This window comes from Haliotis cracherodii, unplaced genomic scaffold (genome assembly GCF_022045235.1).
Source record: "Haliotis cracherodii isolate W230 unplaced genomic scaffold, xgHalCrac1.p SCAF_5, whole genome shotgun sequence".
NCBI classification, from domain to species: Eukaryota; Metazoa; Mollusca; class Gastropoda; order Lepetellida; family Haliotidae; genus Haliotis; species Haliotis cracherodii.
The window spans coordinates 26,045,979-26,070,028 of NW_027266308.1; the positions used below are offsets into that span (position 1 = coordinate 26,045,979).

Consider the following 24,050-nt stretch of genomic DNA (forward strand, 5'->3'; position numbering starts at 1 on the left):
CCACAATCATAAGTTTCTGGCATGCCCAAGAGACGCAACTCTGCACAGCGAATCGCGGCGCTTTAGACGACTGGGCCACCCATGCCCCTTCCAAGACAATATTTCTTGCACATAAGGTAGAGGTTTGTAAATTCTGTACACCCTACTCTGACAGATCTAACAACCTGATAATTATAAATTCACAACCAACAAACACTTTTAATACTTTTCTGTGACAATTAGGTCTATTTTGTGCCAATGGAAATTCAGTTATAAAGTGCCAACATTTAAATTATGATATCACATCAAATATATTTTGTTGCCAGCCAAGTTAAATGGCTTTTTACCACACAATAAAGGCCAATTGCCAATAGGATACAATAATTTTATAGCACCCAGATACCAAGAATAAAGATAATAAATTTACCAGGATATTGCCAACATTAATATAGTCAGTATTCTATTGAAGGCAATCAGTAAGATAAATACTTCTCCCATCAGTTATTGTTATACTGGTGTAAGTCACAAGTACTTGTAATGTCCTCAACCACTTACTATCTAGCGGGAACCTGGCCAGCAGCATCTCGGGAACGTAGTGCTGAGACGTCTGCAGGAACACCACCAGCTTCACCCTGTACTCCTCCAACTCTGCCGGCTCGTCTTTTGATTTGTCGAGACGATCTCCTGCTGGACAGAGGTCACTGACACTTTATCGTCTCCATCTACACTCACATATTCAGTACTGACACACTCCCATTTACAGTACTGACCCACTCACTATCACAGTACTGATACACTCACATTTACAGTACTGACACACTCACTATCACAGTACTGACACACTCCCATTTACAGTACTGACACACTCACATTTACAGTACTGACACACTCACTATCACAGTACTGACACACTCCCATTTACAGTACTGACACACTCACATTTACAGTACTGACACTTATTTACAGTACTGACACTCCCATTTACAGTAGTGACACACTCACATTTACAATACTGACACACATTTACAGTACTGACACACTCCCATTTACAGTACTGACACGCTCCCATTTACAGTACCGACACACTCACATTTACAGTACTGACGCTCATATTCACAACACTGAGAACTCATGGTTCATTACCAGGTTACCTGACTGGGGAGGGGGCATTCTTTTCTACCATTAGGCAGTGAGCTTTGCTTTGAAAAAACTGGTGTGTTTCACATTGTCTGGATAATGTAGGGGGAAACCCAAAAGGACACAGGTCAGACATTTACCACTTTGGTGAAACCCACAAGCAAAAGTAGATGCTCACACACCAAGGATCATAATCAGATGAAATCAAGGATCAGAACTATTGACCAGGAGATCTTGCCATGTAAATGTCAGCTGTAGACAACAACGCAACCCTCGCCCCTCACAAATCAGCAGCAGTGCACGGAGCGTGAGTAGGGTCCTACACCCTCTTAGCATGTAAATGTCAGCTGTAGACAACTAGGCAACCCTCGCCCCTCACAAATCAGCAGCAGTGCACAGTGAGTGAGTAGGGTCCTACACCCTCTTAGCATGTAAATGTCAGCTGTAGACAACTAGGCTACCCTCGCCCCTCACAAATCAGCAGCAGTGCACAGTGAGTGAGTAGGGTCCTACACCCTCTTAGCATGTAAATGTCAGCTGTAGACAACTAGGCTACCCTCGCCCCTCACAAATCAGCAGCAGTGCACAGTGAGTGAGTAGGGTCCTACACCCTCTTAGCATGTAAATGTCAGCTGTAGACAACTAGGCAACCCTCGCCCCTCACAAATCAGCAGCAGTGCACAGTGAGTGAGTAGGGTCCTACACCCTCTTAGCATGTAAATGTCAGCTGTAGACAACTAGGCTACCCTCGCCCCTCACAAATCAGCAGCAGTGCAAGGAGCGTGAGTAGGGTCCTACACCCTCTTAGCATGTAAATGTCAGCTGTAGACAACTAGGCTACCCTCGCCCCTCACAAATCTGCAGCAGTGCACAGTGAGTGAGTAGGGTCCTACACCCTCTTAGCATGTAAATGTCAGCTGTAGACAACTAGGCTACCCTCGCCCCTCACAAATCTGCAGCAGTGCACAGTGAGTGAGTAGGGTCCTACACCCTCTTAGCATGTAAATGTCAGCTGTAGACAACTAGGCTACCCTCGCCCCTCACAAATCAGCAGCAGTGCACAGTGAGTGAGTAGGGTCCTACACCCTCTTAGCATGTAAATGTCAGCTGTAGACAACTAGGCTACCCTCGCCCCTCACAAATCTGCAGCAGTGCACAGTGAGTGAGTAGGGTCCTACACCCTCTTAGCATGTAAATGTCAGCTGTAGACAACTAGGCTACCCTCGCCCCTCACAAATCAGCAGCAGTGCACGGAGCGTGAGTAGGGTCCTACACCCTCTTAGCATGTAAATGTCAGCTGTAGACAACTAGGCTACCCTCGCCCCTCACAAATCTGCAGCAGTGCACAGTGAGTGAGTAGGGTCCTACACCCTCTTAGCAGTATTTTAACACAAGAAATGGGTTGCACATATGGTACATCATCACTAGGCTACCCTGGAAGCACCACAAGCAGGTCCTGACAATGTATCCAGCGTATACTCAAAGCAGGCTAACCTTCAGGGAGAGACTCGACATAATCTTCAGCTAGTGTCTGGATCTTCTCTCGGTACAGGTGTACTAGGCGGTTGTGGAACTCTGGTGTCTCGTCATCACATTGAGAAATTATATGTTCCTGGAATAATGATATATACATGGTGTTTAATTTGTATCATAAAAAAAGGCAGGACCAGTTAATTTTTTGGTTTTATGAAACATTTTTCGCTACAGTTTGTACAAGTCAAAAATAAAGTTAATCATTCTGGTTTTGCTCTGGGATTCTATTGAAAAACAAATTGTTCCATAAAATGGTTGAATTTTTTGGTCCCATGAAATTCAATGAAATTCCTAAAAGTCTAACATATCACTGTAACAGATGGATTCATGTATAATGATACTGATCATATACTGGTACATGGATATTCCTATCTAGTCTAAGTGATGGTGTGTAAGACTCAAATTGCAGCCCATGTATGAGGGTGATACTTAATATTTCTGGAATGTGCTGTTCTCAGAACTCACAAGATAAGGAATAGCCAGATCTTTCCCCGTCCTCTCTAGAAACTCTAGCACCTCATCTCTCGGAAGACTTTCAATCTCAGGTGTATCCTCAGTAAATATCTGGGGACAAAACGAGAGTATTTCACCATTAACATTTTCCTGTGTTTACAGTTTGCCATTGTCAATGACATCTACATGACAGCATTCTGTAAATAACCATGTCTGGACCAGACAATCCAGCGATTGATATTATGACAATGAATCTGAACAATGTGGATACAATGACATGCAATCAAGTCACTTAGCCTGACCACTCAATCCAGGTTGCTGTAGACCTATATACTATCTGCAACCCTCATGGCTGCAAAGGCATTGACAACTAAGCCTAAAACATTCCTGCTTGGAAAAGTCTTCAAGCACCACCTGGGCCCCTAGCACCACATAGGCCCCCAGCACCAAATGGGCACCCAGCACCATATTGGCCCCCAGCACCAAATGGGCACCCAGCACCACATAGGCCCCCAGCACCAAATGGGCACCCAGCACCACATAGGCCCCCAGCACCACATGGGCCCCCACCAGCACCACATAGGCCCCCAGCACCACATGGGCCCCCACCAGCACCACATAGGCCCCCAGCACCACATGGCCATGCAGTCCATATGGGCCCCCAGCACCACATGGCCATGTGCACCACATGGGCCCCCAGCACCACATGGCCATGTGCACCACATGGGCCCCCAGCACCACATGGCCACCAGCAGCAAATGGGACCCAGCACCACATGGGCCCCTAGCACCACATGGCTACCAGCACTACATGGGCCCCAGCACCTCATTGGCCTCAAGCACCACATAGTCCCCAGCACCACATAGTCCCCAGCACCGCATGGGCCCCATACAAGCACAAAGTCCACCAGCACCACACAGGCCCCCACCAGCACCACATGGGCCCAAGCACCACATGGGCAACCCAGCACCACATGGACACCCCAGCACCACATGGGCCCCCCAGCACCACATGGACACCCCAGCACCACATGGGCCCCCGACAGCACATGGACCCTAGCACCACATGGGACAGCAGCACCACATGGGCCCAAGCACCACATGGGCCCCCAACAACACATGGACCCTAACACCACATGGGACACCAGCACCACATGGGCCCAAGCACCACATGGGCCCCCAGCACCACATGGACACCCCAGCACCACATGGGCCCCCAACAGCACATGGACCCTAGCACCACATGGGACACCAGCACCACATGGGCCCAAGCACCACATGGGCCCCCAGCAACACATGGGCCCCCAGCACAACATGGGACACCAGCACCACATGAGCCCCCTGCACCACATGGGTACCCCAGCACCACATGGGCCCCCTGCACCACATGGGACCTAGCACCACATGGGCCCCCAGTGGGCGAAAGACGTGCCTTAACATGCCTCGTCCTTCATCTGCTTATAAACGATGCAACAAAGGTTGAGTACACAAGACAAGACTACTGCAGCAGTGACAGCCGCACCCACCTTCAGCCCATCCTCCGGGTGTTTCCTTAGCACCCACTCTGAGTACTCAAATATCAGAGCCAGATGTTCAGCACCTGCAACATACGCAGTAGTCGTCACGTTTATCCTGCACAAGGGCTGTAATGAATGTTACTAATGATGCTTCACAGTTGTTCATGGCCCGAAGACACATTAATATAGAGCTATATTTTAAACAGTTAACATTCGTGCCATACTACTCTACCATTATTATCAATAAACGTAATAAAATAAAATTTGATATGTGAGGTTAATAATTCATTAAATTTATGAATAATCAATAATTTCCATTTAAACCGTTCTAAAATACACCATGCCTGAATAGATGTTGAGATTCATTCAGACAGTGCATTTACTTGGTTTATATTTCCATAAAACACCCCAAAAGAAAGGACAAGACGACCCCATTATCAGACTACTATATCCTTATTGGCTGACAATAGAGTGAGTGAGTGAGTGAGTGAGGTTTTACGCCATATTCCAGCAATATCACAAATGGGCTTCACACATTGTACCCATGTCGGGAATCGAACCCGGGTCTTCGGCGTAATGAGCGAACGCTTTAACCACTAGGCTACCCCACCACCCCGAGTATAGAGCGAGCAGAGCCTGTGTTGCATTATTGTGCTTAACGATGTCGCTGATTTTGTATTGTTGTGTACAGGTATTTGTGCTAATTATTAAATAAGCTGCCTGTGAAGTTATTATTGTTGACATATTTATGTTTGTTTGTTGTTTAACGCCACTCAGCAATATTCCAGCTAATTAAGTATGGACACAATCCAGTGATTGACATAATGAGTATCAATCTATGCAATTGGGATATGATGACATGCATCAACCCGACCACCCGATCCTGTTAGTCACCTCTTACAACAAGCATAGTCACCTTTTACGGCAAGAATGGGTTGCTGATGACCTATTCTACCTGGGACATATTGATGAATAAGAAGTGACTTCAGTATAGTTTGACTATTGCAGTCAGTTTATAAACAATCAGAGGCACCTCCCTTACCATGTTAACTCCCTAACAACATCCCAAACAATATTCTCCAGGACCAAGGACAAGGAGGAAGTGTTAGGAAATCCATGCTGTAGTACAGTACATGTATATATCATGCTATTGGAGTACTATTTCAATAGTTGTGCCTACACTGAGACAGTATTAAATACAGTACTTAACTATCACAATAGTATTGCAATATCGGTAGTAAATTACCCCAATCAACTGAACTAAGATACTATGAACTAGAAAACAACTTTGACATAGGGTCATAGTCAGTGTACAATTCTCTTCATTTTTCAACATTCAGTAGAAGACTGTGTTGCTGATACGTTTTGTACATAAAATGTATCATACATAAAATATTGACAAACATCATAGTGGTTTTGTGTTACCATCATGGCTATTAGCTGTGAATAGATATGCCTGCCAATATTTACAAATATTGATTGAAACAAGAACCTTCCTCCTCATCCTGCTGAGACTGTTAACAAACTTCAGCCAAAACAACTCCACCGGAGATCATGAAGGGAAGGGAAGTAACTTTCAACCACCTAATGGTTTTGATACATTACTGTGAACCAAGAATTGAAATACAGTTATGATGTCACTCATTGTTTCAATGGTAAATTATTGGACAGTTTACTGATAATTTTTCTGCAATGTAAATTTTAAGCTCATGTGTATACTGCCTACAAATGATCAAATCACACAAGATGCATGTGCAATACGAATCTACAGGCAAGTTAAAACACAGCATGGATATCAAAGCACAAAGTTAAAGACTCATGTATGATGAAAGTAATGCATGAAAGTTCCTTGCATCATATTTGTGTTTTATTCATTTTGAAGTATTTACTGATTTATTTTAACTCCAGCTGTATTTAAAATCAGATTACGCAATATTTTGTTACAAACTGTGTGTCAGATAACATATGTGACATTCACTACAAATAATGATACTCATCAGTTTTGCCGGATAGTACATTATTTGTAATGAATGTCCATTTTGTGCGTTATCCTTGACATAACAAGAAAAGCTGTAGATGTTGATGTAGATGTTGATGTGGATGTTGCAGCTCCTACCTAGATGCTGCAGGTACTGGACTGTCCGGTCATGGCCTTTGAGGGGAGAGTCAGGCCGAGCTGCCTGCTTCATCAACAGGTTCAGGGCTGTCAACGAAAGGTACAACTATGTTCAGTACTGACAAGCGTCTTCTTCTCTTTCATTAAGATCTGCATGAGGTGTGAATATTTTTTATACATATTGTTGATTACAGTTAACACTTGTGGTTAAAACATCACATTATTTCTTCCATACAGGAAATGTATGGAAATGGACACAGCCATGCTGCAAATACATGTATCAACATACCTTTCTGAGTGGGTATTGTGTTTCATGAATCAACATTGCACCTGTCTTGGGAATCAAACCTTGGACTTTGGCATGATTTAACACATTACCCACTAGCCTACCGTAATGGTCCCACCTTTCACATGAAGAGACATATTTCTGAGACCCACCTTGCAGATGGAGAGTTATCTTACTTAGCAAGACCCACCTTTCTGATGGAGACTCACCTTTCTGATGGAGACCCATTTTTCTGATGGAGACCCATTATCTGATGGAGACCCACCTTTCTGATAGAGACCCACCTTTCTGATGGCGATCCATTTTCTGATGGAGACCCACTTTTTTTATGGCAACCCACATTTCTGATGGAAACCCACTTTTCTGATGGAGACCCATTTTCTGATGGAGACCCACCTTTTTGATAGAGACCCACCTTTCTGATGGAGACCCATTTTCTGATGTAGACCAACCTATCTGATTGAGACCCATTTTTCTGATGGTGACCCACCTTTCTGATCTAGATCCACTTTTCTGATAGAGACCCACTTTTCTGATGGAGACCCATTTTACTGATGGAGACCCACTTTCTGATGGTGACCTACCTTTCTGATAGAGACCCACTTTTTTTCATTGAGACCTACCTTTCTGACTGAGACGAGCCTTTCTGATCAGGACACATCTTTCTGATAGGGCCCACTTTTCTTATTGAGACCCATCTTTCTGATGGACACCCACCTTTTTGATTGAGACCTTTTTTCTCATACAGGATGATGAGCTCACTGAACTTCTCCTTCTTCTTGAGCACCCGTTCGCTCTCCTCCACGTGGCAGTTGTTGTCCTTCAGTCTCAGCAGCGGGGCCACCAGCGCATCATTTGTCTACAACCATCACAGCACCATCAACACAGAAGAGTACAGTGGACCAGCCTCGGCCACCAGCGCATCATTTGTCTACAACCATCACAGCTTCATCAACACATGGGTGTACAGTGGACCAGCCTCGGCCACCAGCGCATCATTTGTCTACAACCATCACAGCACCATCAACACATGGGTGTACAGTGGACCAGCCTCGGCCACCAGCGCATCATTTGTCTACAACCATCACAGCACCATCAACATATGGGTGTACAGTGGACCAGCCTCGGCCACTAGTGCATCATTTGTCTACAACCATCACAGCACCATCAACACATGGGTGTACGGGGCGGTCGGGTAGCCTAGTGGTTAAAGCGTTCGCTCGTCACGCCGAAGACCTGGGTTCGATTCCCGACATGGGCACAATGTGTGAAGCCCATTTCTGGTGTCCCCCGCCGTGATATTGCTGGAATAGTGCTAAAAGCGGCGTAAAACCATACTCACACACACACACACATGGGTGTACAGTGGACCAGCCTCGGCCACCAGCGCATCATTTGTCTACAACCATCACAGCACCATCAACATATGGGTGTACAGTGGACCAACCTCAGCTATCGGGCACCAGTACACTTTACAAGGTCACATTGCTGTGAGAAAGTTAATGTTTTTGAACCAAGTCCTCAGCATTGCATCCATATTAAGGGAGTCTAAGTAATTGAGTTTGGACCACACAAACCAATGGTTGACATCATGAACAATGATCCATGCTGTTTGGCTACAATGACAAACAAGCAGCATTGTCACACATGATCACTACTGAAGTTGACTTTTACAACAAGCATGGGGTAACCGATACCTGATCTGCCTGGAATTCTAACAGCGAGTAACCTGACCTCCATCTTCCACTTGGATATGTTTGCATCATTACTGCTGTCAACATCAAGAACCCCATGAAGATCTGGAACTGGTCATCAGCAACCCTTGCTGTTTCCCCCATGAAGATCCAGGCTAGAACTGGTCTTCAGCAATCCTTGGTGTCTCCCCCCATGAAGATCTGGGTAAGAACTGGTCATCAGCAACCCTTGCTGTCTCCCTCCAAGAAGATCTGGGTAAGAACTGGTCATCAGCAACCCTTGCTGTCTCCCCCCAAGAAGATCTGCGTAAGAACTGGTCATCAGCAATCCTTGCTGTCTCCCCCCATGAAGATCTGGGTAAGAACTGGTCATCAGCAATCCTAGCTATCTCCCCCCATGAAGATCTGGGTAAGAACTGGTCATCATCCACCCTTGCTGTCTCCCCCCATGAAGATCTGGGTAAGAACTGGTCATCAGCAACCCTTGCTGTCTCCCCCCATGAAGATCTGGGTAAGAACTGGTCTTCAGCAACCCTTGCTGTCTCCCTCCAAGAAGATCTGGGTAAGAACTGGTCATCAGCAACCCTTGCTGTCTCCCCCCAAGAAGATCTGGGTAAGAACTGGTCTTCAGCAACCCTTGCTGTCTCCCTCCAAGAAGATCTGGGTAAGAACTGGTCTTCAGCAATCCTTGCTGTCTCCCCCCATGAAGATCTGGGTAAGGACTGGTCTTCAGCAACCCTTGCTGTCTCCCCCCAAGAAGATCTGGTCTTCAGCAACTCATGTTTGTCGTAAGAGGTGACTAACAGGATCAGGTGGTCAGGCTTGCTGACTTGGTTGATGCATGTCATTGTATCCCAAGTGCAAAGATTGATGCTCATGATCTCAATCATTAGATTGTGTGGTCCATACTTGATTATTTACTGGCTGCCATCATATAGCTGGAATAATCCTGAGTACAACTGCCGGCATAACCAACCAATAAACAAAGAATAGCAAGAATACCAACTGTGTATCTGACAAATGAGTTGCATTTCCTCAAATTAACACTAACATAGATTGAACTCCTAAAGCTGTTAATAAGTGTTTTTACACAACTAAATATCCTTGAAATGAGCTCCAGCTAGTCGGTATTATCAATTCTCACCTGGAGGTAGCATTTAAGGAGCGTTGTGTCTATAATCTGGCTCAGCTGTTTCTTGGAGCGGATGGTGACGTTGCCCTCCACGATGGCTGTTGTTGCCATGTCCTTGTTCAGGTCCTTGAGTAACTGGTTTCTCTTCTGTAACACAAAGTGTGAGGGGTTATAACACAATGTGGCAGTGGGCAGAACACAATGTGGCAGTGGGTATAACACAATGCGGCAGTGGGTATACCACAATATGGGAGTGTGTATAACAATGTGGCAGTGGGTATAACACAATGTGGCAGTGGGTATACCACAATATGGTAGTGTGTATAACAATGTGGCAGTGGGTATAACACAATGTGGGTGGGTGTATAACACAATGTAGGAGTAGGTATGACACAATGTGGGAGTGGGTATAACACAATGTGGTGCTGGGTTATATATAACACATTGTAGGAGTGGGTATAACACAATGTGAGAGTGAGTATAACACAATGTAGGAGTGGGAAGAACACAATGGCAGTGGTTATAGCACAATGTGGTACTGGGTTATATATATAACACATTGTAGGAGTGGGTATAACACATTGTAGGAGTGCGTATAACACAATGTAGGATGTGGGAGTGGGTATAACACTATGTGGGAGTGGGTATAACACAATGTGTTGCTGGGTGATATATATAACACATTGTAGGAATGGGTATAACACATTGTAGGAGTGGGTATAACACAATGTGGTGCTGGGTTATATATAACACATTGTAGGAGTGGGTATAACACAATGTGGTGCTGGGTTGTATATAACACATTGTAGGAGTTGGTATAACACAATGTGGTGCTGGGTTATATATAACACCATGTGGGAGTGGGTATAACACAATGTGGAGGTGGATATAACACAATGTGGGAGTGGGTGTAACACAATGTGGTGCTGGGTTATATATAACACAATGAGGAAGTGGATATAACACAATGTGGGAGTTGGTATAACACAATGTAGGAGTGGGTATAACACAATGTGGGAGTGGGTTATATATATCAAAATCTGGGAGCGGGTATAACACATTGTAGGAGTGGGTATAACACAATGTGGTGCTGGGTTACATATAACACATTGTGGGAGTGGGTATAACACAATGTGGTGCTGGGTTATATATATAACACATTGTAGGAGTGGGTATAACACAATGTGGTGATGGGTTATATATAACACCATGTGGGAGTGGGTATAACACAATATTGAAGTGGATATAACACAATGTGGAAGTGGATATAACACAATGTGGGAGTGGGTATAACACAGTATGGGAGTGGGTATAACACAATGTGGGAAAGGGTGTAACACAATGTGGTGCTGGGTTATATATAACACAATGAGGAAGTGGATATAACACAATGTGAGAGTTGGTATAACACAATGTAGGAGTGGGTATAACACAATGTGGGAGTGGGTTATATATATCACAATGTGGGAGTGGGTATAACACATTGTAGGAGTGGGTATAACACAATGTGGTGCTGGGTTATGTATAACACATTGTGGGAGTGGGTATAACACAATGTGGTGCTGGGTTATATATATAACACATTGTAGGAGTGGGTATAACACAATGTGGTGATGGGTTATATATAACACCATGTGGGAGTGGGTATAACACAATATTGAAGTGGATATAACACAATGTGGAAGTGGATATAACACAATGTGGGAGTGGGTATAACACGATGTAGTGATTGATTATATATAACACATTGTAGGAGTGGGTATAACACAATGTGGTGATGGGTTATATATAACACCATGTGGGAGTGGGTATAACACAATATTGAAGTGGGTATAACACAATGTGGGAGTGGGTGTAACACAATGTGGGAATGGGTATAACACAATGTGGTGCTGGGTTATATATAACACATTGTAGGAGTGGGTATAATGCTATGTGGTGCTCCTCTAAACTCACAGGCACTTACTGGCATTTGACATACGTCGGCAGTTCAATTATTCAACACCCATCATGTCTCCATGACATCCTAATCACAGGCAATTTGCAAGCAAAACTGACAATGTACTGAACATAACTACTGGCTACAGACCAGTTATCCCCATTAGATCGGTGCTGTTTCTGAAATGTTCCATGTAAGCTGACTTTAACACTAACTTTGACTGTTGTAAAAACTATAAGCAAATGCGTTTCTGTCCATGGTAAGATTTTAGTTTATTTTTTTCACTGCGACTAGAGGGAATCAGAGCAGTGTAAATAGAACTTTCCCATTGAGTAATTGTACAAGTTATCACCATCCAGTGATTAATATTGTGAGCAACGATCTGTCAGGATACGATGACACGCATCAACCAAGTCTTCAAGCCTGACCACGTGGTCCCCTTAGTCTCCGCTTACGAACCAGTACAGGTAGCTGAGGTCCGATTCTAAGCTGGATCTTCACGGGGTGTACTATGTTACTATGAGAAAGACACATCACTTAGTCATGTGTCCTGTGACAACCTACATCAGTGAGATAATCAATGAGTGCAAGCAGTCCTTTCTCCAGCTCTCCGCCCTCCAGGTCTGGCAGTCGGTCTGGATACTCCAGCTGGTTCCGGAAGTCCTGGGGCAGCAGGTTGGGGTATAACCCAATTACATGAGATGGATCTGAAACAGGGACGGTGGTATTTATACATAACCAACTGCTTCCAACGACGTGATGGCAGTCATGAAGTAAATGGAATCATTTGATGCAAGTTTAAAAATACTTTAAGGAACTAGAACGTCCCAAGCCATTGGGGTACGATGACCCACACTGAAACAAGTCATGGAGCCTGATTAAATGGTTCCTAGGGAAGGGGCAGATGTGGGTGGATGAGTGAGTGAGTGAAGAAGTGAAGGAGTGAGTGAAGGAGTGAGTAAAGGATTGAGTGAAGAAGTGAGTGAGTGAGTGAAGGAGTGAGTGAGTGAGTAAAGGAGTGAGTGAAGGAGTGATGTGAAAGAATGAGTGAAGGAGTGAGTGATGTGAAAGAATGAAGGTGTGAGTGAGTGAAGGAGTGAGTGAGTGAAGGAGTGAGTGATGTGAAAGAATGAAGGTGTGAGTGAGTGAAGGAGTGAGTGAGTGAAGGAGTGAGTGAGTGAGTTTGTGAGTGAAGGAGTGAAGGTGTGAGGTGAAAGAATTAGTGAGTGAGTGATGTGAAAGAATGAAGGAGTGAGAGAAGGTGTGAGTGAAAAAGTGGATGAACATAGGTGAGGGAGCGAGGAAGCAAAGGAGGGAAGAAGTGATTTGGGTAAGCAGGCAAGGTGTTGGTGAAAAGGAACTGGCTGCAGGGGATGAGACAGTGTGATCCTCAACACACTGCATACCTGTCCCGAGAGAGTCAAATATCTTCATGGACTCCTCAAATTTGTGCTGACAGAACAGGTCGAAGGCGTACAGGTTGTTGATGTTCCTGATCCTCTTCTCCTTCTCAGACTCCGGTTCATCTTGCATGTCCTGTAACCATGGCAACCAGCAGACATTGACAGCATGAGCAACAACTAATAATAATAACATTGTATAATAATGATAATAATAGTCATTTGTAGAGCACCTGTCTCCAGTTAGTGATAACTGTTAAAAGGCGTCAAGGAAAGAAAGAACAGCTTTGACATTTGGTTAAACTGGCAATTCTACTAATGTTGCATCTCCTCCTTACTTAATAAAGACACCCATGACAGGAGAGAGGGAAAATAAAGATGCATTTGAGTATAAAATTTAAAACACGCTGGCATGGAAATCAAAATTACGTTTGCTTGGTATAATTTCTGCAAATTTGAGAGATCACTGTAGTTTGATAGAAGCAAACTAAAGGGCTAAATGCTCCGGTGGCTTTGCAGGGACAGATTCTTCAAGGGATAAACTACTTACAGCTAAGTGAAGAGCCAGTTTGAACTCCTTTTCCTGAAGCAGCTGTTTAATCTGGTGAGAGATGGGTGTGGGGGCCAGTCTCCACACAAAGTTGGACGAAGCTACATACACTGTGTTACTGAAAACAGGGAACTACAGCTTCAGGAATATATAATGATTCAGGCAAAATAATATTAACACAACCTCCAGTAACTTGTTATGAACTCAAACTCCTTTAACTCACTATAAACTCAAACTCCTTTAGTTCATTATAATGTCTAACTCCTTTAACTCATTATGAAGTCAAACTCTTTCATAAACTCAAAACTCCTTTACCTCATCACAAAGCCAAACTCCTTTAACTCACTATAAACTCAAACTCCTTTAGTTCATTATGAAGTCTAACTCCTTTAACTCATTATGAAGGCAAACTCCTTTAACTCATCATAAAGCCAAACTCCTTTAACTCATTATGAAAGCAAACTCCTTTAACTCATTATGAAGGCAAACTCCTTTAACTCATTATGAAGGCAAACTCCTTTATAAACTCGATCTCCTTCAACTCATTATAAAGCTAAACTCCTTTAACTCATTATATAGTCTAACCCCTTTAACTCATTATGAAATCAAACTCCTTTAACTCATTACATCAAACTCATTAAAATGTCAAACCCCCTTTAACTCATAAACTCAAACTCCCTTAACTCATTATAAATTCTAACTCTTTAAATCACTCATAATGATGTGACATAATTCTCCCAGCAAAAAATGAATATGTAAACACTACTGTACCTCAAGGTTTCCAGTATACAAAGGTTACAGACCCCAGTTTATTTTACTGACTTGTCATAGTGAAACAATTTGCTCAATTGCCTCAAGTTTTTGTGGCTATACCTCTAGGACTTCATGTAATGTCCACAACAAATGATTTCACTATGACACAATTCCCTCTATGAGAAGCTGAGAACTTCTCAGTCAACCCCAACTTGATATTCACAATACATAACTGTATGTACCTTCATCAGCATTTAACATTATATATTTGTTCAGGCAGGTTTTAAAGTCATTTTGACTAGCTTTTCAGTAACATCACAGCATGTCAGCTTAACATGAGAGAAAGCCTAATGTGAGTGAGTGAGTGAGTTAACGCCGCTTTTAACAGTATTCCAGTTATATCGTGGCGTGTCAGCTTAATGTGGGAGGAAAGGCTGAAGTGATGCAGGTATTAGACGTTTACCACTTCGGTGAAACCCATGAGCACGGGTATGGTGCTGACAAACCTAGAAACATTATCGGGGCGAACCGGGATTCGAACCCACAAGCATATATTTCTGGCGTGCCCAAGGGACGCAACTCTGCACAGCGAATCGCAGCGCCTTAGACGACTGGGCCACCTGTACCCCCAGCCTAATGTGACCCTGACTGTTGATGTTTACCACTCTACTGAAATATGTGAATAAACGTACAGTGATTACAACCCAAGGGTTATAATCAGTACTAATCTGGGCTCAGAAACAATGATCACCAGATCCTGGCATGACTAAGGAGCACAACTGTGGAACGTGATGAACCAGGAGAGTGGACTATCTGTGCCCCCATATATGTATAACCTTTATACAGCAATAACCACAGTAGGCACCTTCATAATCTAACAGCCACAGAATGCCCAACCAATCACAAGAGAGAGGGATTTCAATCCCGATAAGCCCTGCATTCAGTAACAAACAATGCAAGGAAACCACTCCTATTGGGCTTAGAAGTATTCTAGGATTTGTTTCTTACAAGCATTTAAATCAGATATTAACAATGATGTGAAGGGGGCGCGGGTTGCCCAGTCGTCTAAGGCGCCGCGATTCGCTGTGCAGAGTTGTTTCCCTTGATTGTGGGTTCGCCCTGATTATGTTTCTAGGTTTGTCAGCACCATACCGGCGCTCGTGGGTTTCACTAAGTGGTAAACATCTGAGACCTGCATCACTTCAGGCTTTCCTCCCACATCAAGCTGACATGCCGTGATATAACTGGAATACTGTTAAACGCGGCGTTAAACCCAACTCACTCACTCACTCATTGACAGAAGGATCCTTATGGATCCAATCCTCATTTCCCTTTCAGGATACCCAGCGAACAATTTCTTTTTAAATCCTACAATCCCAAAGAATAAAAAATAGTCGGTCCCTTATTGTGGATATGGATTCAATATCTCTAAGTAACTAATCCATCACACGACAACATTGGCCACAGGTAGGCCTATTGCACAAATATACTATGACACTTACCTCCCCTGACACACAAGTCTAGGCTTGGAGAGCTCTATACTCTGGATATTCAGGTTGGGGTCAATAGTTCGGACTTCCACATACTTGGGTAAGATGGCTAGCACATAGGGTGGGTTATGTTCTGGTGCAAATAAAAAGAGTTGAAATGTATCTGTTCAATTTATTTTCACAATGAATTTCATTTCATTTCACAAGTTTGTCAGACAACTTATTTCAAAGCAAGAAAACTTCCAACTTCATGGAAAACAACTTCAGTTTTTTCCATACAGCATCTAGCGACGTCTTGATGTAGATTCTAACACCATTATCAGGCTGGAGTGACCACAACCAAATAATGATAGGTGTATAAGCATGAGATGTTGTGATAAGAAGCAGATTAACCTTGACAACAACAGGTAATAGATAACAAGAAGCATACAGATAATCGGACGCAGCTAAATGTACAGTAAGAATTACCACTACAGTAGTACACAGGTAATGAAGCCCTGTATCACTTGGTTGCGGTCACTCCAGCTTGATTCTTGTGTAAGAATCTATATTGAAATGTTGCTATATGCAATAAACCAGAAGTTGTTATCCATAAAGTTGTACGTTTTTTTATTTACTCACCATCTTCTGGAATGCCAATCAAACAGTAAATTTCAAAGCATAGGAAGGAAAAGTAACGATTAAATTTATTACTTGTTTATTTTTACCCAGCTAAACTTTTTTATGAGGTCACTTAACGAAAACAACAGTTTTGAATAAAATAATGTGTAATACAAGTGACTAAACCAACTGAAGCAGCAAGTGTCCATCACCGCTGCCTCGGTCATCCACGTACCTATAGCTATGGGAATGTCGGACCACTTCACCGGCTCCTTCCGAGCAGGTTTGCCCTCTGCATCTATCAAAATAGACATCTCGTCTCGGCCGAGTGCCAGGCGGTCATTGGCTAGTCTGGTGACAATGGGTTCCACCTGGCGACTCCCTACGGGGAACAGTTCCGTCAGCTCACCATTTTTAACCTGCAATATGTGCCAAATGTGATGCCAGTAACATACTTTTTTTTAAAATCACTGATAACATAAGCACTCACTGAATTGTTTAACATGGGTCATACCAACATCCGACCAATAACTTAGTAACCGAGTAATTTCTGGATGCAGACTGTACCCTCAAGTTACTCCAAATGAAAAATAAGGTAAAAGATTTGCCTAGGCAGCTAAAGCTACCACCTCACAGGGTGCAGAAAAATGGTTCCATGGATAATGTAAGGTTAACCATTTGGAAGACATGCACGTTCAAGAGAGATCAAGAGAGGATCAAGAGATCAAGGCAGGATCAAGAGAAAGAGTGAGCGACAGATCACAATGATATCAGTCAGGAGTGTAACAATGGTGTAACAGTACATCGTAGTATTTATATATAGCAATATCAAGTGTAACAATATGTACCGCATAGTTTTGGTAAAATATTGATATTTGCAATCCTAACACTGCCACTAATATTGATATTGTTTTATTGAAGTTATTACCTAGGTTGCCTACGATGACACCTGCAACCACCCTACTATTACTATACTCACCGACAACAGAGCACGAAAACCATACATGATGGTTAATATTTGAAGAATTACTCATATTCAAGAGATATTAGATTGGTTCGATGCACAAACGAACATACTGTTATGTTGTGTGAACCAACGCTTGTTTAACCATCCCTGTTGTGAAATGCATCCATATTAAAAAAAGTGAGTGAGTGAGTGAGTGAGTGAGTGAGTGAGAGTGAGTGAGTGAGTGAGTGAGTGAGAGTGAGTGAGTGAGTGAGTGAGTGAGTGAGTGAGTGAGTGAGTGAAGGAGTGAGTGAGTGAGTGAGTGAGTGAGTGAAGGAGTGAGTGAGTGAGTGAGTGAGTGAAGGAGTGAGTGAGTGAGTGAGCCTGCTTACACTGATCATGTAGTACTCTCGACGGAATCCCACACACAGAGACTCCTTACACCAGGCCATCGCTCGCGGAACATCATACAGACTCAGGTCTGCCTGCAGGAAAAACACAATCATTTTACATAGAAAACAAAGAAGACATACTGACAATACATGATAAATTCAGGCTCTGAGGTTAAAAGACTTGATGCTTGAGGAACAACAAACCCAAGGCATAAAATTTCATATGTTAGCATTGAAATATACGTAATTTGCATATATTAGATATACATAATTTAATATTTTAGCCTTGAGATATACATAATTTCATAATTTAGCCTTGAGATATACATTATTTCATATATTAGCAATGAGAAATACATAATTTCATGTTTTAGCCTGAGATATACATAATGATATAATCACACACTAATATACTGGCTCGTGAACAATCCTAATTAGCACCCCTTCCGATTTATAAATGTACACAAGGCTATTTATTTGTGCATAATACGTTATTTTTATGCACCCTTAATCATGGGCTATTAAACATTTCAGCAAAAATCCCGAAATTTACACTCTTTGAACTCTGTTGTTTTTCACCAAAATAATATTCTAATAAGAGCCCCCCATTTCTAATTTTGAGAGCACCCTGGGTGCTTATTATGTCGAATACGGTATACATAATTTCACATTTTAGCCTTGAAATATACATTATTTCATATGTAAGCATTGAGATATACATAATTTCATATTTTAGCCTTGATATATACATAATGATATAATCACACACACTTGCACAATATTTTTCAAAGATGAATGATAAAAGATAACTTGTAACACCTATTCTTCAAACAATCCTAACCTTCTACTGAAATCCTATTACAAACGATGAGAGATTGTGGACTTTTAATAGATCTGTTAGTGCAGTGTTAAACGGAAATATATTTCACAATCAATGCCACATTTAATTAATAATGGCACAATAGTTGTACCAAAATCAATACAATTCCTTGTCAATACTTCATGTACTATGTATGTTGAGTCATTGTGCTGTGTAATGGTCATGTGTGTCTATTTTCAATCAGCTAATGATAATATACATGGTGTAAAGAAGCCCATGAGGTATTGACAATGATCAAATATAACAATAACAATAGGCCATTAATATTGTGTATGTTTCCACACCACACTGGGGCATTCTCAAGTCACTACCCCATTATTACACCAGTCAATGGATTAGTGTGCACTTAATCTTAATTCTACCATGAATTTGGAATTTACTTGATTCTGATTGGTCGATCAGAGGCTGTTAAATCACAATAAACCCCCTCTGATTGAAACAGCTGGTTTGACGGCTGCATCACCGCGGAAGCTAATATTCTTAGAATAGTCCTATTTTCAGTCATTGTCGGTAGGCATATTTAAATAATTATATCTACAATTACAGGTTAAAAAATGCACAGATGCAGTTACTACAATATTCAAAGGATGGGTGGCAATACATTTCGTGCAGAAAACACGATACAAATCTACAAAGGGAATGCATTTACGTTTTTGAGACAACAGAGAGCTTGGAATTTTGGCGCTTTTCTTTATACCACTGTGACGTCATATCTTTTGCGTCACAATGAGCGGTATGACGTCATAATGGTGATGCGCGATGTAGAGCGAAAGCCTTGCAAAGCTTGCTTTGTTTTCTTTAGGGATGCCCACCTCATGTTAGCTTACCAAGTTGCCGTGTTTATATGCTTTCAATGTCTGTCATATGTTCGAGTTAAGTATTATGGTGTAAACAAACTGCTTGAGTATATACAGCGCCATATTTTGTATCCGTAATTCAGATCGATAACCCACTCAAAACACTGGACTCAACCCATGCCGCTTCACTCAGTATATTTGCTAACACCAAAGAGTTCGCGTTTTATTTAGTCATGGTAGAATGGAGATAAACATATGGTGTTTTCAATGTAGAGCTAGGTTACCTGTGCATTCGGTTCCAAATTCAATTTAGCGGGGTTAAATGTACAGGTAACATAGCTCTACATTGAAAACACAGTATGTTTATCTCCTAATTCTCAAGGTTAAGCCCCATTACCATCTCATACTACCGGATACCCATTCACTGCTGGGTGAAGACAGGTACATTCCGAACAAAGTCACTTGCCTAAGGAGACACCACATGTGCTACATGTGCTACATGTGCTTCAGTGTGGGGCAGGACCGAAACCCAAGAAACTCTCAGGAACCAAGCTGCTGAAACACAGTCACCCGTCCAAGGACTCACCATCGAGCTACTCTCAGCGATCACCTGATTTGTGACTTGTGCTTTGTACACAGGATATATATCTCAGAATTCCCTCCAATTGGTTTTACTTACCAGCAATTCATAGAAGTCTCTATTCTTCCAATAAAACAACTGAAACACAAACAGAAATGATGAAGTAAAGAAAGTTCCTTTGAATAAACCAAAAAACAATGTACATCAAACTTGACCTGAGTGAACAACTGTCAGTCCTTGCTTGACAACAGTACAAGGATCTAACCTGAAACGTTACCTTTACAGTACCGTGCTTGACAACAGTATAAGGATCTATACCGAAATGTCAACGTTACGGTACCTTGCTTGACAAAAGTACAAGGATCTATACCGAAATGTCACCTTTACAGTACCTTGCTTGACAACAGTATAAGGATCTATACCGAAATGTCACCGTTACAGTACCTTGCTTGACAACAGTATAAGGATCTATACCGAAATGTCACCTTTACAGTACCTTGCTTGACAACAGTATAAGGATCTATACCGAAATGTCACCTTTACAGTACCTTGCTTGACAACAGTACAAGGATCTATACCGAAATGTCACCTTTACAGTACCTTGTTTGACAACAGTATAAGGATCTATACCGAAATGTCACCTTTACAGTACGTTGCTTGACAACAGTACAAGGATCTACCCAAGCATGTGTAGAGGCCCAAAAATATCCGAGTCCCTTGACAGGATTCGAACCACAGACCTTCTGATCCGAGGTTGGACACCTTGTCCACATGACCAAACAGGTTAACCTCACATGAAAATAAGGATGTCATCGGTGGGATGACTCCACGGCCTGCTACATAACCCCCAGTCAACAGAATGTCATCCGAGGCTGCATAGTAGGGAACCGAGACTTGCTTTGCACAAATATAATATGAACGTGCTCAGCCCATAGTTGGGCGCCAATGTGGCGGCCATAATATTTTCGAGTCCGTTGACAGGATTGGAACCACGGACCTTCTGATCTGTGGTTGGACATCCTGTCCACATGACCACAGAGGTTGAAACATCGGCAAGCTGACAAGGTAAGTATGTCACTGTGGGAGGACTCCACACCCTGCTACACATGGATACAGATTTTGTTCAAAAGGCGGGTGCAATTAGTGATGAGATATTCACATACATGTGCAAATAATCTGAGAATAATTTGTATTATTAATTTTACAATACTCAGTATCTTGAAAGTTCTAAGGGCTTGTTGAGAATCTGTGACCAAATTTCAGCACACCCAACCCAAAAACCATGAATGAAAACCTTAAACTGTTATAGCAACTTTTAGAATCCTCTTTTCTAGAAATGTCCCAACAGTTTGAAACTCTCACTGACTGACCTGCACTCTTCTCTTGGAGGACACACCTATCCTGAGAGTGGTCTGCTCCCCACCGGTGATGGACGGAGCTTTCTGTAACCAACACAAACATGCATTGCATACATATTTATTATGACATCAGTCACATTCCATTACAAGTCTGTATTTCATTTTTCAGTAATAATTTGACCTAAAAATACGGAAGCCTTTCAGGGCCATTTGTTTATTATTTTTTTCTTGAAGTTTCAAGATACTAACTTGAAATGTCAAGGCACAAAAACTGAAATTTCAAGATACTAAGTTGAAATTTCAAGAGTGAGTGAATATGGTTTTACGCCGCTTTTAGCAATATTCCAGCAATATCCCGGCGGGGACACCAGAAATGGACAACAATGTACCTATGTCGGGAGTCAAACCCAGTACTTTTGGTGTGATGAGCGAAAGCTTTAACCACTAGGCTACCCGACCGCCCTTAGAACTTTCAAGATACTGAGTTGAAATTTCAAGATACATAAGTTGAAATTTCAAGATACTAACTTGAAATCTCAAGATGCATTATGTTGAAATTTCAAGATACTAAGTAGAAACTTCAAGATACTAAGTTGAAATTTCAAGATAATGCCACATCCCCTTTGAATCCAAGACTGTTCTGACTCTGACAAGTTGGTAGATTGCGTATGTACGTGTTTGCAAGTAGACTACCTATGTCTTTCATTATTTAGGTAAAATAATACTCTGTGGGTCCCTCTTCACCCTTTATACACGGTAAAATAAGAGGTTTATCAATTCATTTTATAATGCTACCTGATTGGGTCAAGTTATTTTTCCTAAGGAAACTGAGATATTGGAACAAAGATGTCTATATTCTGTATTATGTCAATAAATGTGACCAACCATGAGGTAAGGGACATTGGAGGTGACAAATCACATTTTGACTTCTTAATATATCTTAAAACTACTGTATCTTAGGACCATAAAAATACAATTCAAAAGATTCAATTCATATTTAGTACTGAGATGAATGGCATCAAACATTTTCTGCAAAGTTCAATTTTCAGACTTAAATCTGTTTATGTAATGGTTTCAGTTCTTAATGTCTCCTTAAATGAAAGTAAACATGTATGCTGAAATATTACATTACAAACTAACAAGAGAGAAAAGGGATATATTTGTACAGACTGCACTAAAGACAATTTTCACGGACATAAGTTGACGTCAAATGACATCATAGCACAATAATATTGTATCCTGGCACCATAAGGTCCCTTGTCTACTGGCTGGTCACAAGTTGTAAATCTGCTTCTTCAGCTAGATCTCATGATTATTCTGAACAATAACATTCATATTTCATTCCTGATACCTACAACAGCAGCAACCAACTCTAAACACATGAACTATTTCTATGTCACTTTTGAATTCCAGTTACAATACTGAATCATCCAAGATTAATTTCACAATATTCTTTAAACTTCTATTTGCCTGCACAGATTACTGACACAAGTGGTAATGGTTACCGAGAATACATCCCACATACCTGTACATCTGTGGCAAACAGCGTAGCCCCCTTCGTCTTACTGACACAGGTGACGAGGCCAAAGGACTGAAGGTCGTGAACGCTGATTACATTGTCTGAAGCAGGGATATATAATGAATCTCACCCGAGTGTACATTGATATAAAATATTTCATGTTTTCAACACAAGTTGAAAAAAAGTTCAAACTTTTATTGACAAGTGGTTGATATATTTGATATCAAAAGACACTGGGTGGGATTCTATTTATCATCCAAAATCATTCTTCCTTAACAGTTCAAAAAAAGTCATAACCAGGGTCCTGAGAGTAAAAAGTAGACCTAACAGACCTGTCTCTTGGGAGAAGATGTTTTCATTATTTTCTTTAAATCAAAGATGGCTACCTGGTGGACATGTTGAAATTTCTATTTTGATGCCACCAAGCCATTTTGAAGAAGGAAGTCGAAAAGATTTTAAGTTTATAATACTGAATAACTTGCTACGCCAGATGAGCTATTTAAGAAAGGCAAAATAATCACCTTCTGTTACTATTAAATGACAAGGTTGATATTGTAAAATATCAGTATAATTATAATAATATCCCATACTCAAATATATTCAGTTTTTCCACCGATTTGTAAAGTAGATTAGGCCAACAAAAAAAATCTTTTTTAAGTCCATGAAAAATCTTTAACACGTAAGGCAGGGTTACTATGTTGACTACAGCAATGCAAATACATCTTTTTGCGATATACAAGTCAGTTGTCATTTTTTACACAACATATGCTTGACACATAGAGGCAGCCCTATCATGATGCAACTCACCTGAGAGACTTATCAGAATGTAGTGCTCAGGAATAGCAGCAAGCTGTAACAGATCACAATGATATCAGTTAGGAGTGTACATACATCTACAATACAATCTACAATACATCGTAGTATTTATATGTAGCAAGTGTAACAATAAGTTTTGGTAAAATATTGATATCTGCAATACTAACACTGTCACTAATATTGA

General features: G+C 41.7%; 1 protein-coding gene across 2 annotated transcripts in view; it reads right to left on the bottom strand.

Annotated features, from left to right (window-relative positions):
• The window catches only part of LOC139442349 (vam6/Vps39-like protein), a 99,025-nt gene that overhangs the window by 65,221 nt on the left and 9,754 nt on the right, over nt 1-24,050 (bottom strand). Inside the window, exons 4-20 of one of the 2 annotated variants that reach the window (XM_071223149.1) lie at nt 23,858-23,900; nt 23,057-23,151; nt 21,544-21,615; nt 20,273-20,311; nt 17,917-18,009; nt 16,814-16,997; nt 15,991-16,111; nt 13,736-13,853; nt 13,192-13,321; nt 12,350-12,492; nt 9,859-9,993; nt 7,738-7,879; nt 6,735-6,821; nt 4,628-4,701; nt 3,115-3,213; nt 2,611-2,728; nt 535-663 (exon numbers count right to left, since the gene is read on the bottom strand). In XM_071223149.1, the coding sequence (XP_071079250.1) occupies nt 535-663; nt 2,611-2,728; nt 3,115-3,213; nt 4,628-4,701; nt 6,735-6,821; nt 7,738-7,879; nt 9,859-9,993; nt 12,350-12,492; nt 13,192-13,321; nt 13,736-13,853; nt 15,991-16,111; nt 16,814-16,997; nt 17,917-18,009; nt 20,273-20,311; nt 21,544-21,615; nt 23,057-23,151; nt 23,858-23,900 (1,822 nt within the window). Of the gene's footprint in view, nt 1-534; nt 667-2,610; nt 2,729-3,114; nt 3,214-4,627; nt 4,702-6,734; nt 6,822-7,737; nt 7,880-9,858; nt 9,994-12,349; nt 12,493-13,191; nt 13,322-13,735; nt 13,854-15,990; nt 16,112-16,813; nt 16,998-17,916; nt 18,010-20,272; nt 20,312-21,543; nt 21,616-23,056; nt 23,152-23,857; nt 23,901-24,050 lie in introns of both variants that reach the window. The other variant, XM_071223148.1, reaches the window with a different exon arrangement.